Source organism: Sinohyriopsis cumingii, chromosome 7 (assembly GCF_028554795.1).
Source record: "Sinohyriopsis cumingii isolate HCF-2022 chromosome 7, ASM2855479v2, whole genome shotgun sequence".
Taxonomy (NCBI): Eukaryota; Metazoa; Mollusca; class Bivalvia; order Unionida; family Unionidae; genus Sinohyriopsis; species Sinohyriopsis cumingii.
Genome location: NC_142967.1, coordinates 57,679,970 through 57,697,758, shown reverse-complemented (window position 1 = coordinate 57,697,758; position 17,789 = coordinate 57,679,970). Strand labels below are relative to the sequence as shown.

At 34.6% G+C, this 17,789-nt stretch overlaps 1 protein-coding gene across 3 annotated transcripts in view; it reads right to left on the bottom strand.

Annotated features, from left to right (window-relative positions):
* Positions 1-17,789, bottom strand: part of LOC149795324 (fibronectin type 3 and ankyrin repeat domains 1 protein-like) — a 166,591-nt gene that overhangs the window by 9,363 nt on the left and 139,439 nt on the right. For all 3 annotated transcript variants that reach the window (XM_089965091.1, XM_089965092.1, XM_089965093.1), the window contains 4 exons: positions 17,072-17,137; positions 14,506-14,720; positions 1,727-1,899; positions 743-787 (listed from right to left, as the gene is read on the bottom strand). In XM_089965091.1, the coding sequence (XP_089821217.1) occupies positions 743-787; positions 1,727-1,899; positions 14,506-14,720; positions 17,072-17,137 (499 nt within the window). The remainder of the gene's footprint in view (positions 1-742; positions 788-1,726; positions 1,900-14,505; positions 14,721-17,071; positions 17,138-17,789) is intronic.

Genomic DNA, 17,789 nt, shown 5'->3' with positions numbered 1-17,789 from the left:
TACCATGGAAACCATACTGGAAATACGAGTGGTACTATTTCATTAAGGACCAACTAGACCATGGGGTCAATGTGTGCATAAAGTTTCACGGAAAGTAGTTTAGAAGAATTAGCAATAACAAACTTGTGCTAAGAGATGGACAATAGACCACATATGAAACACAACATGACGTCTATGACTTATGTGTGAACTTGTGCTAAGAGATGGACAATAGGCCACATATGAAACACAACATGACGTCTATGACTTATGTGTGAACTTGTGCTAAGAGATGGACAATAGGCCACATATGAAACACAACATGATGTCTATGACTTATGTGTGAACTTGTGCTAAGAGATGGACAATAGGCCACATATGAAACACAACATGACGTCTATGACTTATGTGTGAACTTGTGCTAAGAGATGGACAATAGGCCACATATGAAACACAACATGACGTCTATGACTTATGTGTGAACTTGTGCTAAGAGATGGACAATAGGCCACATATGAAACACAACATGACGTCTATGACTTATGTGTGAACTTGTGCTAAGAGATGGACAATAGACCACATATGAAACACAACATGACGTCTATGACTTATGTGTGAACTTGTGCTAAGAGATGGACAATAGACCACATATGAAACACAACATGACGTCTATGACTTATGTGTGAACTTGTGCTAAGAGATGGACAATAGACCACATATGAAACACAACATGACGTATATACTGACTTATGTGTGAACTTACCCTCTTTTCCATGGAAACGGCCATGTCATATGCTGTCTTCCCATACTGCAAAATAACAAATTAATGTAATTGTTTTAAAAACATTTTAGAGCAGCAAATCCAATTATAAACTGCTAGATATATGACATTATTATCAAATTCTACTTTAATCTTCACCAAAGCAAGCTATCTACCACCATCCCATCCCATAGCACTCATCCTAAAAGCTGCAAAGTGTTCACATTCTTAATTTTATCTTTTTTTTTGGTTTCAAATTCAGTTTATAACAATAGACAAAAAGGAGGAGGGGGCAACTTCCAGAATGACAACCACTGCCATGGCTAAACAACACTAAAACACATTACTGTATATACTAGTTTATAAGTTAAGAGCAACTGTAAGCAGCATAGACTCCAATCTGTCATCATATGATGTGATGGCAGATCAGGGCCTACGAGGTTTCCTTTACTGATTATTCCAAACAAAATGCATACACCCATATTTGCTACACATTTTGTGATGACAGATCTGGGTCTGTGCAGCTTGCAGTTGGACACTGTTTATAAGTGTGTATACTTGGTAAAAGTAAATTAATTTATTTCTGCAGGTACCAATTTTCTTTAGTGAAAAGTCCCCTTTTTCCTAGCATCTAAATTCACGGATTAGGGAGAAAGGAATCTATTTTTTCCTTGGTACCTATATTCATGGATTGGGGAAGAGGATCTATTGTTTCCTTGCTACCTCAATTCATAGATGGGGGAAGGGAAACTAATACCTCCTTTGAACCTAAATTCATGGATCAGGGAAGGGGATATATTGTTCCCTTGGTACCTAAATTCATTGATTAGGGAAGGGGGTCTTTTGTTTCTTGGAACCGAAATTATGGATTGGAGAAGGGGATCTATTGTTTCCTTGATACATTAATTAATGGATGGGTGAAGGGAAACACATAGAAATAGCATATAATAAATAAAGTTTAAACTTAAAACCACTGCATGTTCATACCTCATTTTTAATTAACAAGTCAGCATTCCTTTTCAATAGTAATTCCATCAAGTTTTGATGGTTGTTGATGATTGCAATCATGAGAGCCGTCTTCCCGTCTTTGTCCCTTGCATTGATATCTGCACCAGCCATCAGCAAGGTCAAGGCCACATCTCGATTTCCTGAGACTGCAGCTGAAAATGAAACAAAAACACGTCAGAAAACAGAAGAAAACAAAATTAAATTTTTAGCCATGCATTCTGTGAACTAAATCCATTCACAACAGTAGAATAATTGCTATGCAAAATTGGAATGTCCTTCCTGCCAGAGCAAAAGCATTGGCAGGCACAACATAAAGTTTTCCAAATCGGTTGATGTAAACTTTACCTTGTATGATATTACCAATGATAACTAAACCCAAGTTATAGGTGAGGTCTGAATTAATCAAAATCGTGATGGTGACAATGCAGTGAAGGAAAATTTGTATGGGTGGAATGGAGTGCTGTATCCTCTAACCCAAATGCCAATCTATGAAAAAGATCAAGTTGCTACTTTGCAGTTAGAGTGGTGGGTTCACAATCAGTGCACTGCAGGTTCGAATCCTGTGCAGACAAGCACTTAAGGTTGGCTCCTGTGGTGTATTTCTAGGCTTGGTACTTTACACCAACTACCAAGGCACTAAATAGACCTTATATGTGTTGTTAAATACCAATCAATCAATCACTGAATCCAAATGAAATTCACTGTCAAAAGTTAATTTGCCTCAATTAGAAGAAGATGAAAATATTAATGCTAAAAGTAGGATCATGATTTGGGATTTTAAAAAACAGTCATCAATAATGTCAGAGAACAGCTTTGAAATGCTGCACATTACTTGTCACATATCCACATTACTTGTCACATATCCAAAGGTAGAAGGGGTTGCTGTATTAGACATGTCATGGTGATTTGATATCTGAAATCATATTGCAATAAACCACAACAATAATGATTGTATGGAAATATATACTGATATGCACTGAAAACAGAAGTGGACTGTTTTAACAGTCCACATGATATTATGTACACTGATATGCACTGAAACCAAGTGGACTGTTTTAACAGTCCACATGATACTATCAACATTAATATGCAGTGAAACCAAGCATACTGTTTTAACAGTCCACATCATACTGTCAGCATGATTTGCTGAATCTACAAGTTTTTATTACAATAAATATGTTTTATCAAGTGTTTCTCCTTATTTTGGGAAACAGTATGATGAATGATGTGAATGGCCATTGTAAGAGACAAAAGTTTACAGATTCAAGCCTAGTAATGACCAGCTTTCACAGATGCATATGTCAGGTGGCTTCTAGGAGTCCTTCCTGAATGACCCAAGCTATGGTATAATGCTAAAATAAAATAATTTCACCACCTTCCTTGTCTTTAAAGCCAAAGCGAGTCTAAATGGTACACTTTACCAAATTATTGTGACAAACCCTGCCAAATGAGTAAATGTTCTGGCTCTGGTTTATCCAACAGTGACTGACTTTAAGCCATAACTAAACCAGATTTGATTGGTTATTTGACTGTAACCCATAACTAAACCAGGTTTGATTGGTTATTTGACTGTAACCCATAACTAAACCAGGTTTGATTGGTTTTGGTGTTCATTCATAATACCAAGTAATATTTTCAGTAAGCAAAAACAAATCCAAAACCAGTATAACTAATAGTTAGGGTTAAAATATTGATATGGAGGAATCTGAACCAATATGAACTGCAATACTGTAGTGTACTGATACATGCCAATACACTGATTTATTGTTAGATACCTGGTATATACGGTAAGCTTTTTGTGTTCAGCCAGAAACTTGCTCATCATTTTGATCATATACTTAGCCTGGTTTTTGTCTCTATCAAGATGAAACACTTCTAATTGATATCAAAGAGTACCACACCAGTGATCTGGATAATATCCAATCAATAAAGTAACTGTCAATATAATCTACTTCAGTTCTCTGCTGGGGCCAGGGATAGTCAAAGAAGCCAGTCTGATGATACTTGAGATTTTACCTCTATGATATTGTCCTACCATATTTCTCCATTTATGTTCATCTAGTGGGTGAGGGAGATGATGGCATGAAAAAATGCACAGTGGTTGAACTCAAACCTGGGACCTCTCTGACACCAATCAGGTGACTGACTGCCTTAGTTACCCGAAATGACCCTCTCAGCCAATTCATGCAACATTTCCCCCTTTTCAAAATACATGTCCAAGTGAAGTCAATTCAGGTAAAAAAAATTTAAAGTTAGATATTCTACAAGCAGACAATTTAACCTACAAAGAATTTCAGCACAGTCATGCTTTTATAATTTTTCATGAGACAACTTCTGTCTCAGGGGCACACCAGTCTTAAAGTGGTTCCACAGTGAAAGTCAAACATGATGGGTGAGGAAAAAGGGTCCAGTCTGACCAGGAACCAAACATGAAACATCTCAAACTCCAGCAACTCTACCTATTCAAGCCTTTCAAGTTCAAATGATACAGAATTGTGGTGTAACAACCCTTTGGGGTCTCAGGGTACTCTGACCCTTGAGGTTAAAATCCAAGGCAGGAATTTGACAGAACCTCATTCCTGTCAGTGAATTCTGATCCTGAGATGTCATTCCATTTAATGGATATTATTGGTTTTTTTAAATTAGGAATGTTACTAATAAACTCCATTAATTCAACCCATGCCATAATTGGCCATTAATTGTTCACCTAAGTTTATGTAAATGTGGCACAGTGGGGTAGAAAAAAAATTAAACTGTCAACTATACAATCCAGCCTCACCCAACACTCTCTATTAAGCACCAAACAATAAATGAAGCCTTAAAAACAAATAAAACACAACAACTAGCAAATTTATCACTGGCAACATTGACCCTACTTGGCAAAAAGCTATAAAAAGATAAAAAAATAACAAGTAGTTCCTTTCTGGGTCAATAAATTTCAAATTCATGTTACACTGATCAGCATGCATAACAACAGGTAAGTCAAGGTCTAATTCAGTCACACACAGAGTGACTTTTATACAGGCCCTGGGGCACAAGGTACATTTCATCAAAATGTAGCTATGATGTAAAGATAACATAGGTGAGGTATTTTAATATGGTAGAACAAGAATTTAATTATATACTGAACTTTATTTGAGAAAGTTTGATGAAGTGCAATTCTTTGCACAAAAAGTACTCCCACAAAAACTAAGAAAATTCTAGTTACAGTAATCCCTGATACAGATTATTGATTGATCTCCATGCTATCTTTGCATGGATACAAAATTTATATTAAAAAATGTGTTATATGTACAAATGGATTTAATTCATCTTTTACCTCTGGGTCAGTGCAGAGACAAAGCCACTTATCTCAGACCCTGTCATATTTTGGGCCAGTACCAGTAGACTGCACAGATATAGGATATAAATGTTTTTACATTTATTTTTGTCATGAGCAGTGATGATGATGATGACAATGACGATGATGATGATGATTTTGAGATACCCACAATATGACCAAATTCCTCCCGTGTACATTTCTCCTTCCATTTGTCTGCCCTGTCTAATTTACTCCCACTACACCAACTGGTAAAAAATATCAATTAAACAAACTAGCAAAATCTGAGTATTCAATAAAACAGCAACATAACAATCAGCTTAGTTCCTTAACTGAATATTCACAAAAACATTGACATACCAATTAGCTTAGTTCCTTAACTGAGTATTCACTAAAACAGTGACATACCAATTAGCTTAGTTCCTAATTGGAGTAATCACTTAAACACTGACATACCAATCAGCTTAATTCCTTAACTGAGTATTCACTAAAACAGTGACATACCAATTAGCTTAGTTCCTTAACTGAGTATTCACTAAAACACTGACATACCAATCAGCTTAATTCCTTAACTGAGTATTCACTAAAACAGTGACATACCAATCAGCTTAGTTCCTCAACTGAGTATTCACTAAAACAGTGACATACCAATCAGCTTAATTCCTTAACTGAGTATTCACTAAAACAGTGACATATCAATCAGCTTAATTCCTTCACTGAGTATTCACTAAAACAGTGACATACCAATCAGCTTAATTCCTTAACTGAGTATTCACTAAAACAGTGACATACCAATTAGCTTAATTCCTTAACTGAGTATTCACTAAAACAGTGACATACCAATCAGCTTAATTCCTTAACTGAGTATTCACTAAAACAGTGACATACCAATTAGCTTAGTTCCTTAACTGAGTATTCAATAAAACAGTGACATACCAATCAGCTTAATTCCTTAACTGAGTATTCACTAAAACACTGACATACCAATCAGCTTAATTCCTTAACTGAGTATTCACTAAAACAGTGACATACCAATTAGCTTAGTTCCTTAACTGAGTATTCACTAAAACAGTGACATACCAATCAGCTTAATTCCTTAACTGAGTATTCACTAAAACAGTGACATACCAATCAGCTTAGTTCCTCAACTGAGTATTCACTAAAACAGTGACATACCAATCAGCTTAATTCCTTAACTGAGTATTCACTAAAACAGTGACATACCAATCAGCTTAATTCCTTAACTGAGTATTCACTAAAACAGTGACATACCAATTAGCTTAATTCCTTAACTGAGTATTCACTAAAACAGTGACATACCAATCAGCTTAATTCCTTAACTGAGTATTCACTAAAACAGTGACATACCAATCAGCTTAATTCCTTAACTGAGTATTCACTAAAACAGTGACATACCAATCAGCTTAATTCCTTAACTGAGTATTCACTAAAACAGTGACATACCAATTAGCTTAGTTCCTTAACTGAGTATTCAATAAAACAGTGACATACCAATCAGCTTAATTCCTTAACTGAGTATTCACTAAAACAGTGACATACCAATCAGCTTAATTCCTTAACTGAGTATTCTCTAAAACAGTGATAAACCAATTAGCTTAGTTCCTAATTGGAATAATCACTTAAACGTGACATACCAATCAGCTTAATTCCTTAACTGAGTATTCACTAAAACAGTGACATACCAATCAGCTTAGTTCCTTAACTGAGTATTCACTAAAACAATGACATACCAATCAGCTTAATTCCTTAACTGAGTATTCACTAAAACAGTGACATACCAATCAGCTTAATTCCTTAACTGAGTATTCACTAAAACAGTGACATACCAATCAGCTTAGTTCCTTAACTGAGTATTCACTTAAACAGTGACATACCAATCAGCTTAATTCCTTAACTGAGTATTCACTAAAACAGTGACATACCAATCAGCTTAGTTCCTTAACTGAGTATTCACTAAAACAGTGACATACCAATCAGCTTAATTCCTTAACTGAGTATTCACTAAAACAGTGACATACCAATCAGCTTAATTCCTTAACTGAGTATTCACTAAAACAATGACATACCAATCAGCCTAATTCCTTAACTGAGTATTCACTAAAACAGTGACATACCAATCAGCTTAATTCCTTAACTGAGTATTCACTAAAACAGTGACATACCAATCAGCTTAATTCCTTAACTGAGTATTCACTAAAACAGTGACATACCAATCAGCTTAGTTCCTTAACTGAGTATTCACTAAAGCAGTGACATACCAATCAGCTTAATTCCTTAACTGAGTATTCAATAAAACAGTGACATACCAATCAGCTTAATTCCTTAACTGAGTATTCACTAAAACAATGACATACCAATCAGCTTAGTTCCTAATTGGAGTAATCACTAAAACAATGACATACCAATTAGCTTAGTTCCTTATCTGAGTAATCACTAAAACAATGACATACCAATCAGCTTAGTTCCTTAACTGAGTATTTACTAAAACAATGACATACCAATCAGCTTAGTTCCTTAACTGAGTATTCACTAAAACAATGACATACCAATCAGCTTAGTTCCTAATTGGAGTAATCTCTAAAACGGTGACATACCAATTAGCCTAGTTCCTTACCTGAGTATTCACTAAAATAGTGACATACCGATCAGCTTAGTTCCTTATCTGAGTATTCACTAAAACAGTGACATACCAATAAGCTTAGTAATCTGAGTTTCAACTAAGATGGTGATACAAATTATATTAGTTGGTGATCTGAGTAATCACTAAAACAGTGACACACCAATTAGCTTTGCTGGTAATCTGAGTATTCACTAAAACAGTGACATACGAATTAACTAAGTTTGTAATCTGAGTACTCACCTAAGCAGTGACAATGTGTGAGAGGGTATTGTTCTTGTTGTTGTACTGTCTCAGGGGACAAAAATCACATTTATGAAAGTGTACACTAGAAGGACATTTATAATGCAGTGAATTCATTGTTAGCTCTACTGGTCAATGTATTAAAAAAAAACTTTACATCAGTACTTTCAGGAAGACAACTTCTGGAAAATTGATGCTTACTGCACAGCTCAAGATGACATCATCATGATGTCATTAAATTGATATCATTTTTTATCAAGGCATGTTGTAATGCTATTAACTTTGGGAGACACTTGATGTAAATGGTGTTACAACTGCTCTTGTTACACTAGAGCCCCTCAAAATGACTGACTGACACTGTCTAAAAAGAAATTCTTGGAATTCAAGATAAGGCCATTTGTTCTTTATAACCTCTGATATTTGTCTGTGAAACGATTTTCAAATTAGCCACTGTGGCCATCATATTAGATAAAAGATTCAGCACCATTTTCATTCAGGACAAACTAGACTCCATAATAAGACATTTGACAAAATCTGATGCTAATATGACTATCCATTCAGGAGAATTAGTGACAAGAATCTCAGTATGTTCTTTGTAGTATCCGTGATTGGGGTCAGATTGGCACCATTTTCATTCATGACCATTATGATAAGTCATCTGGTGAAAATTTGATATTGTATGATAATGGCTGTCAGAATTGTGTCATCTGCATTTAGAACCAATTAAACTTTGTACAAAGCTTTCTGGTGAAAAAAACCAATGCTGATATGACTTTCCATCTAGTAGGAGTAGTTATAAGATTTTAAAGATGGCCACTGATGGCCATACTGGATGGCACAATTTTTGTTTTAAACCAATTAAACACCATACAAAGTCTCTCAGCGAAAACCCCATGTTGATATGACTTTCCATCCATGAGGAGTAACAATAAAAAGATTTTAAAGATGGCTGCTATGGTGGCCATATTGGATGTCAGGTCAGGACTATTTTCATTTAGGACCAAATAGACTTCCTAAGAAGTCTTTCAATGAAAACTTTTATATGTTTATATTACCATTCGCTCAGGCACAGCAACAATAACAACTCTTTTTTCTGAGGTGGACATATTGGATGTCCAGGTGTCACCATTTTTATTGAGGACCAATCAGACATCATAAAAAGTTTTATGGTGAAAACCCCATGCTGATATGACTTTCTGTTCAAAAGTAGTGATGACAACATTTTCAAAATACCCACCTTGGTGACCATATTGGACATAAAATCAACACTATATTCTTTATAAACCAACCAGACATCATAGAAAGTCTTTTTGTGAAAAACCTATGTTGATAAGGTCATCCATTCAAGAGAAGTAGTCAGAGAAAATATGTTCAATATGGCTACTGTGGTGGCCATATTGGATGTCAAATTGACACCATTTTCATTTAGGACCAACTAGACATAATACAGAGTCATTCAGTGAAACCCTCCATGTTGATCACAACTATCTGTTCATGAGGAGTAGTGGTACCAAGATGGTCACTGTGGTGACCAATTTGGATGTACAAGTGGAACCATTTTCATTCAGGACTCCACTGTGGTGACCAATTTGGATGTACAAGTGGAACCATTTTCATTCAGGACTCCACTGTAGTGACCAATTTGGATGTACAAGTGGAACCATTTTCATTCAGGACTCCACTGTGGTGACCAATTTGGATGTACAAGTGGAACCATTTTCATTCAAGACTCCACTGTGATGACCAATTTGGATGTACAAGTGGAACCATTTTCATTCAGGACTCCACTGTGGTGACCAATTTGGATGTACAAGTGGAACCATTTTCATTCAGGACTCCACTGTGGTGACCAATTTGGATGTACAAGTGGAACCATTTTCATTCAGGACTCCACTGTGGTGACCAATTTGGATGTACAAGTGGAACCATTTTCATTCAGGACTCCACTGTGGTGACCAATTTGGATTACAAGTGGAACCATTTTCATTCAAGACTCCACTGTGGTGACCAATTTGGATGTACAAGTGGAACCATTTTCATTCAGGACTAACTAAACATCACACAAAGTCTTCCAGCTGAAACCCAATGCTGATATGACTTTATGTTCAGATGGAGTAACTATCAAATTTTTCTAGATGAGTGCTGTTGTGGCCACAGTGAATAACTGAGCAGCACATTTTCATTTAGAACCAACTAGACCGTGGATAAATATGTGTGTATAAAGTTTCAGGCAATCTCCAAATAGTTCAGGAGGAAAAGCAATAACAAACTTGTCCGAATGGACACAGAAAAACATCTAATAGCCATCCCAGAAGTTCTACTTGTCTATAACCAACATAAATAATAATGAAAAATAAAAATTCTGATAAAATTTTACTGATCACAATAGCTGTGATCTTTATCTTGATTTACAACTTGCTGACTATCAACAGTGCAGGCTTTTGGCTGCAGAAACTGATGTTTTGCACCAAGCTGAAAAAAATCTGCTCACAGACATACCTTTTTATTTGTGTATTTTGAGTAGTATGATCTTCAATTTGTGCAAATTTGATGGATTTTTAAGTACTCATTCAGCTATTATTTTATGGACAATTAATACGTAACAAGGTACTTTTTCCCATACAATTCTATGTAATAACCATTATTTGGGGATAGGGTACTTTTTCCCATACAATTCTATGTAATAACCATTATTTGGGGATAGGATACATTTTAACTGATACAATTCTATATAATGACCATTATTTGGGGATAGGGTACTTTTTAACTGATACAATTCTATGTTATGACCATTATTTGGGGAAACAAGAGTAGTGCAGAACTAATAGAATCTATGATGGGGTTTGCAGTGAGACCAGGAAGTCCTAGTCAAGGGGTTACAATGTGTCTCCCCATGAGGCTCTACCCCTTGGGGAGACAAATAATATAACACTGCAACTGGGATTTCCTTGTCTCAGTGCAAACACCGACATTATTTTTCTCATCCAATATTTCCCAATTAATTAAAATAACCCTGCATTTGTGCAATATAGTTAGCAGATTCAACACATGTAGTATTAAATGACTGCTATTATTCCTATCACTTTATATAAAGGCCATTAAGTCTTGTACGGATCCCTGGACAAGTCATAAAAAAGAATTACAAATATGGTACTAACAGCTGCCTCGCTTGGCACTCAGCATTGAGAGATTAGTGTTAGGACTGGTAGGCCTGGTGTCAGGATAATGTGACTGGGTGGGACATCATGCTACATGCCTGCAGCATGATGCCCCAGTGCTAGACATCACTATAAACTGCCACTCTGCAGACATCGTAGCGATATGACTTAATTTTGTTTAAAGCTACATTAAAAATCCAAATCACACACACACACACGCACACACACGTCTTTTATGCTTTTTTGAAGATCTAAATAATTATGAAAGCAGAATCTAGTTATATATGCCACTCTTTAAAAAGAAAAAAAGTTATAATTGTTATGTGTTGAAAGTATTGCACAATGATCATCTGGAGTAATATGCTGTTGTTTTATTGTGCATTAATATGAATATGTTAATGAGGGCAATGGGTGACCTGTTGATCCCATGTACACAAGTTCTACACAGGAGAAAATAGAAACAATAAAAATATTTTTTTACTGAATTATTACATTTAATTGATGGATGTCCTATGACGATAGCAATAAATAATTAAGATCTTTTTATGGTTAACTGTTAACTTTCATCAGTTCTAATTTGGACAACATTCTATAGGTAGGCAATTATATGATACTGTGTTGTACAATATTGGGTACAGTTCTAATCAAGTGTGTAGTGACTGAGGAGATGTTTTATTTATGACTTTCTTAATAATAATAATAATAATAATAATAATAATAATAATAAAGACTTTATTTAGAAAGGGTAACTCAATTAGTTACAGAACTAATCTACCTTGAGGCCTTCTATCTGTTATGTACAATATATACAGTATATACAACATGATGTGAAGAGTCTGGCTTGACACTAGATAATTAAGTGATTTTAAAAATCAAAGTATCAAGCCTGCACAGGCATTTGTGAACACATAAACATACATAAAATATAAAATATCATCCTGCATTAAAATTTCAACTGTGGAAATGAAGCAAAATTACAGAAAAAAAGGCGGTATTTTTGTACTAGAACTGTTCAATTGTCTAAAGATCTCATTCATTGAGACACTGATTATGAAAAGATGAAATTCTAGGAGCCTGCCTTACATCGCTGGGAATGTTGTTCCATACCAGTGGACCAGTACACTCAAAAACTTTTTTTAAGCAACTGGGACCGATAGGCAATGTTTGACAAAGTTTGAAGAAACCAGTTTGACATAACACATTTCTGATTGTTGCTGGCTTTGCAGTAACTCTTGAGAACATTTGGATTTTTGTAGCCACTGATGTGTATTACCTGTATGTATTACCACCTGAGGAAGGTTTCACTAGGGATAGGTCTACTTTCGTAATAATTCTATTATGTTGTTCAAACTTGTATTACACTGAATCACATTACAGCACTCCATCATTACTGATTTGCTATACTGAAAGCAAATTTTAAGTAATTTTAAGTACAGCTAGGGTGACATGTACACCTTTAGTTGGTATCAAAAGACTTACAATGGACATAATACTGTATCTGTATTCTATACAAATAAACTGTAAAAGGCTGGAATGAGAAAGATATTATTTAAGCATAAAACATTAATTAAACCAGTGACATAGGGGTAATTGGCCATGTAAATAGGGAATATTAAACCAAGTTCAATCAGTCTTGAGATTTATTCTCTCATTCTTCTTCTTTAATCATAATAAATCAAGTAGTATACTCACAAATGAGTATAAGTTACAAGTGAAACAAGAAAGGGAGTGTGTTTGATCGAAATTAAATTGCTTCATTCATTGCCTTGAATCAACTTTGTTAACACAGCCTGAGATGAGGGTGTAACACAACAATGCAGACAAACATGATTTTTGGGGGATAGGTTTTGTATACATATGGCAAGTAAACATCTAAAATTACAAAGCTATGCCATCATTAATTGTCAGAGGCAGATAAGAATACAAAATTTGTGTTTTTATTTAAAAAAATACTCAAGTCATTTTAGATCATACATCTGGATATTGTTTAATTGTAACCAACTTTTGGAGAAAAAAGTCATTATCAAGAGCTTAAATTGACTTAACAACAATTAATCTCACCTAGACAAACGTGGCCATTTGATTTAAACAGTCGAACATGACTTCTTAATCATAAATGTATTTGTGTAGAATTTTATACTTTCTTATGTTTCATCAAAAAAGAACTATTTCAATTTCTTTCATTGAAAATATTAATTTTTAAAAACAATATAGCAATTAAAAATTTAAACTTCAGTAAAACTTAGGAAAACAGAAGGAACTGAGTCTGCAATTCAGCTTTAATAAACAAATGTAAGGGCACCTGACTCTCCATCTCTATGCATCCCTGTCTGAATGTTTGCATATATAGTTTTGATGCAAGTCCCCACCACAAAAATCTATGCTTGACTTGTTACAGGAAGACAAGACAGATAAATAGACAGGAATACTAATGAGAAAAATCTAAGGTTGTTATCTATCAAGGTGTGTTCGATAAAGTGTAGAAAGATGGTCACAACAAGACAGTTCTTACATGTGACAAGCATTATACAAAATTCAGTATGATGCACATTTGGCTGCAATATGTTCAAATATGTAATTTACAAATAAACAATATCTGTAGATATTGTATATGGTCTGGTATTGTTCTTTCAAACCAAAAATTATGATGCATAGATGCGGCATTATAGAATCATAACATTTAATAAAATGTTTATAAGAATCAACATCTGTCAGTTTGGAGTCATAATCTTATTTATTTCTTTGCCAAAAACATTTGGACAATGTTTGCCTGCCCCCAATTTAAATATTTACATTTTGTAATCTTAATCATGATCAAAAAGTAGTATATTTTGAATGTATTCTATTTTCATCTATCTTTTATTTCTCAAATAATGCAAGTACCTAATTCAGTATTAATCTGTACAGGCTTTAAAACACTCGATAATACTTTATTTTCCCTAAAATAAATAAATGATCCAGTACAATCCGGATTGAATGTTGTGTGTTTTGATGTGACAATGAAATCTACACATATTAATAAACAAATTCATATTACCCTATGTTGTGATGATTCTACTTGATGTGCTTTTTACTTCACCTGGGTTTAGTACATGGCCACAATTGTATAAGACTACAGAGACCAATTTTCATCTGGAAGTTTCTTGATGGCAGTTAATGTGCAGAGCACTCAATAATCAGGAATGAACAGACTTTCGTTAAAGAAAATTAGTGTTAAATTTAAAAGAATAATTTATATTTAATTTAAAATGAGTAAATGCTCATACATGATCCATGTGACTTTTACAATAAAGGGGTTTTAGATCATTCCTGTAATTGTGTCACCGTATGAAAACAAATTTCTGTTATCATGATAAAATTACATTCTTACCAGGAAGCAATATGGAACCATGTAACTTACCACAGCGTAGTAAAGGTGTCCAACGAGAATTATGATCTTTGATATTGACATCAGCACCATCTTTAATCATCCATTCCACGAGTTTATTATTCTGTCCATCTACGGCCCAGTGCATTGCAGTTGAACCTCCTTTGTCATATACATCATAGCGGGCACCTTTTTCTCTCAATAATTTAACTACATCTAACTGGCCAGCAAAGCATGACAACATCAACCTGTATTAATCATAACAAAATATGTTAGTTTTCATCAAGAAAGCTAACATTTTCAGAAGTAGATCCAGGATTATTTTACAAGAAAATTCAATTTTGAAAGGAGTGCTTCATATTAGAATGGTTACCTTTTTTTGGTTTCACTGCAAATTGTGCAGTTTTAACTAAAACTAGGGTTATAGTACCACACCTGTTTCAATCTTCTGCTGTTTTCATAGGAATTCTGAATTCAGGCAGCTCATTGGGAAAAGTCTTCCAAGTAATGACTATGCCAACATACGAGTAAATTTATCATGAATCCTTTCATCAATATTTAGCTCATTGGAAAAACACAAAGTCTTCCAAGTAGTGACTATGCCAACATATGGGTAAATTTATCATGAATCCTTTCATCAATATTTCAGAATCTAGGCTGCCAGTCCAAAATGGACAAGTTCAATAAAAATCTCACACTTCCATTCAACTGTACTAAATCATTAAAAAAATCACACACTTCTGAAAAGCATATATTTTACATATCTATACATGAAAGTAATAACTAAGATCCAATCAGAAAAAAATGGCACATCTGTTCCTCCAATTCTTGAACCCTCAATTTCTTCAAAAACATTTGGTCAAAACAATACCCACAAACACTAGTTTTCCTCATGAATTATTGTAACAGATTCACCTCATGAATAACAGATTTAACTCATGAATTATTATAAAAGATTTACATCATAAATTAGTATAACTGATTTATCTAATGAATTGTTCTTTTCTCTTCATCTTTGCCACCATTCTTGACCTATTCACAGTCTATCGTAAGGCTCATTTTGTTAAAATTATAAACTAAAGTTTATATGTACCAGTCTACCATACTGGTGTTGAAGTACCTCCAGCCACTCTTGAGCAATGTAGATAAACAATGCCACTACCTGTACAGATATGAAACCAGGGGACCAGTCTTGTTTTGAGTTGTCATCTAGGTCATGTTTGCATTTGATTTTAGTAAGAAAAAAAGAAACATTAAACAGCAAAAGTGTATAGTTCCTGGCTCCAGGCTTTAACATTTTATTCATTTTCTGAATCTTTTGAAAAATGAGATAAACACAAAAGCATCCATTTCTGCAAGATGATTTAAGAACTCGAAGTGTGATGGTAAAGGCACCACCTGGGAAGCAGTTTGGAAGTACTTTTCATCCTACATGTCTCCACAGAGAAATCTCCAGTTCAAAATATTATCCAAATAAAAGTTGTCACAACTCAATAAAATCCATAACAGTTGGCATCTCCGAGTCCAGAAATCTTACTGGAAAACAAGAGACCATCAGAAGGACCAACACTCTTCTGTCTGAAACCATTTCTGATATTATTGATGTTGTGCCACATTGGATATTGTATCCCACCATTTTCATCATGACAAACTAGACATCAACAGAAGATGTCATTTGAAAACCTCCTACCAATATCACCATCCATTCAGGGGGAGTAGTGATAACCACATTTTCAAGATGGCCATTGTGGCAGCCATATTTGACACAAGAATAGTACCATTTTAATTATAGACTAACTAGATATTAAGAAGTCTTCTGGTGTAAACTATGCTGATATTATCTTCAATTCTTATAGGTCATTCATTCATTCAGGAGAAGTAGCAATAGTGAGATTTTCAAGCTGGCCACCATGCTGACATGCTGGATGATACATCAGCACCATTTTCATAAAAAAACGAAGACCATAAAAAGTCTTCATATCTTCAATATGGCTTTCCATTTAGAAAACAAGATTTTTTAAGTTGGCTGTCGTTGAAGTCAGATCAGCACCATTTTCATTTAAAACCAACTAGATATTATAATTAGTTTTCTGGTTTAAAAACCCCCAAGTCAAACTGACTTTTCTTTTAGAAGGTGTAGCATCAACAAGGTTTTCAAGATGGCTGCTGAGGTGGCCATATTGGGTGATAGATCGATGCCATTTTTATTTAGGACCAACAAGACATCCTAAGAAGTCTTTTAGTCAACATCCTACGCTAATATGGTCATCTATTCAGGAGGAGCTGCCATAATCATATTTTCAAAATGACCAATGTGGTGGCCATACCAGATATTCAAGCTGGTCCATTTCCATTTAGGACCAACTAGAACTCTTCTGGTGAAAATCCCATGCCAATATGACTTTCTGTTCAGGAGGAGTAACGATAGCAAGATTTTCAAGATGTCTGCATGGTGGCCAAATCCGAAGTCAGATCTGGACCATTTTCATTAGGACCAACTATAGACATTTTAAGAAGTCTTTACAGCAATGAAATGTTACAAATCTGTGGGAAATTTTTAAAATATTATGATATACTGGCATACGGACTGAATACTTACGCTGTCTTTCCAGCATCGTTTTGAGCATTTACATCTGCACCGTATTTTAAAAGCAGCTCCACTATACTGAAAGAATAGAACATATAGTGATGTTACTATTATTGTTACCTGTAACTAACTGTGTGTATACAATACATTGAGATGTTACTAATATTGTTATTTGTAACAGTGTGTATAGAATACACTGAGATGTTACTACTACTGTTACCTGTAACATTGTGTAGAGAATACAATGTTTATAATATTGTTACTGTTACAGTGTGTATAGAATACACTGAGATGTTACTACTATTGTTACCTGTAACAGTGTGTATAGAATACACTGAGATGTTACTACTATTGTTACCTGTAACAGTGTGTATAGAATACACTGAGATGTTACTACTATTGTTACCTGTAACAGTGTGTATAGAATACACTGAGATGTTACTACTATTGTTACCTGTAACAGTGTGTATAGAATACACTGAGATGTAACTACTATTGTTACCTGTAATAGCATCTATACAATACACCATGAAGTGTAACAAAACATAATGTGAACAACTCTGGAAACAATACAGACCCACTGATGTGACATCACATAATGTGCCTGCAAATCTAAGTCAGTGCAATTTGCATTGAGAAAATGTAGAAGGAATTGCATAGAATGTGAACTATTGTCACATAATATGCCGGAATGTCTGGGAATAAGCTGTCTGTATATGGGTGCATTCTA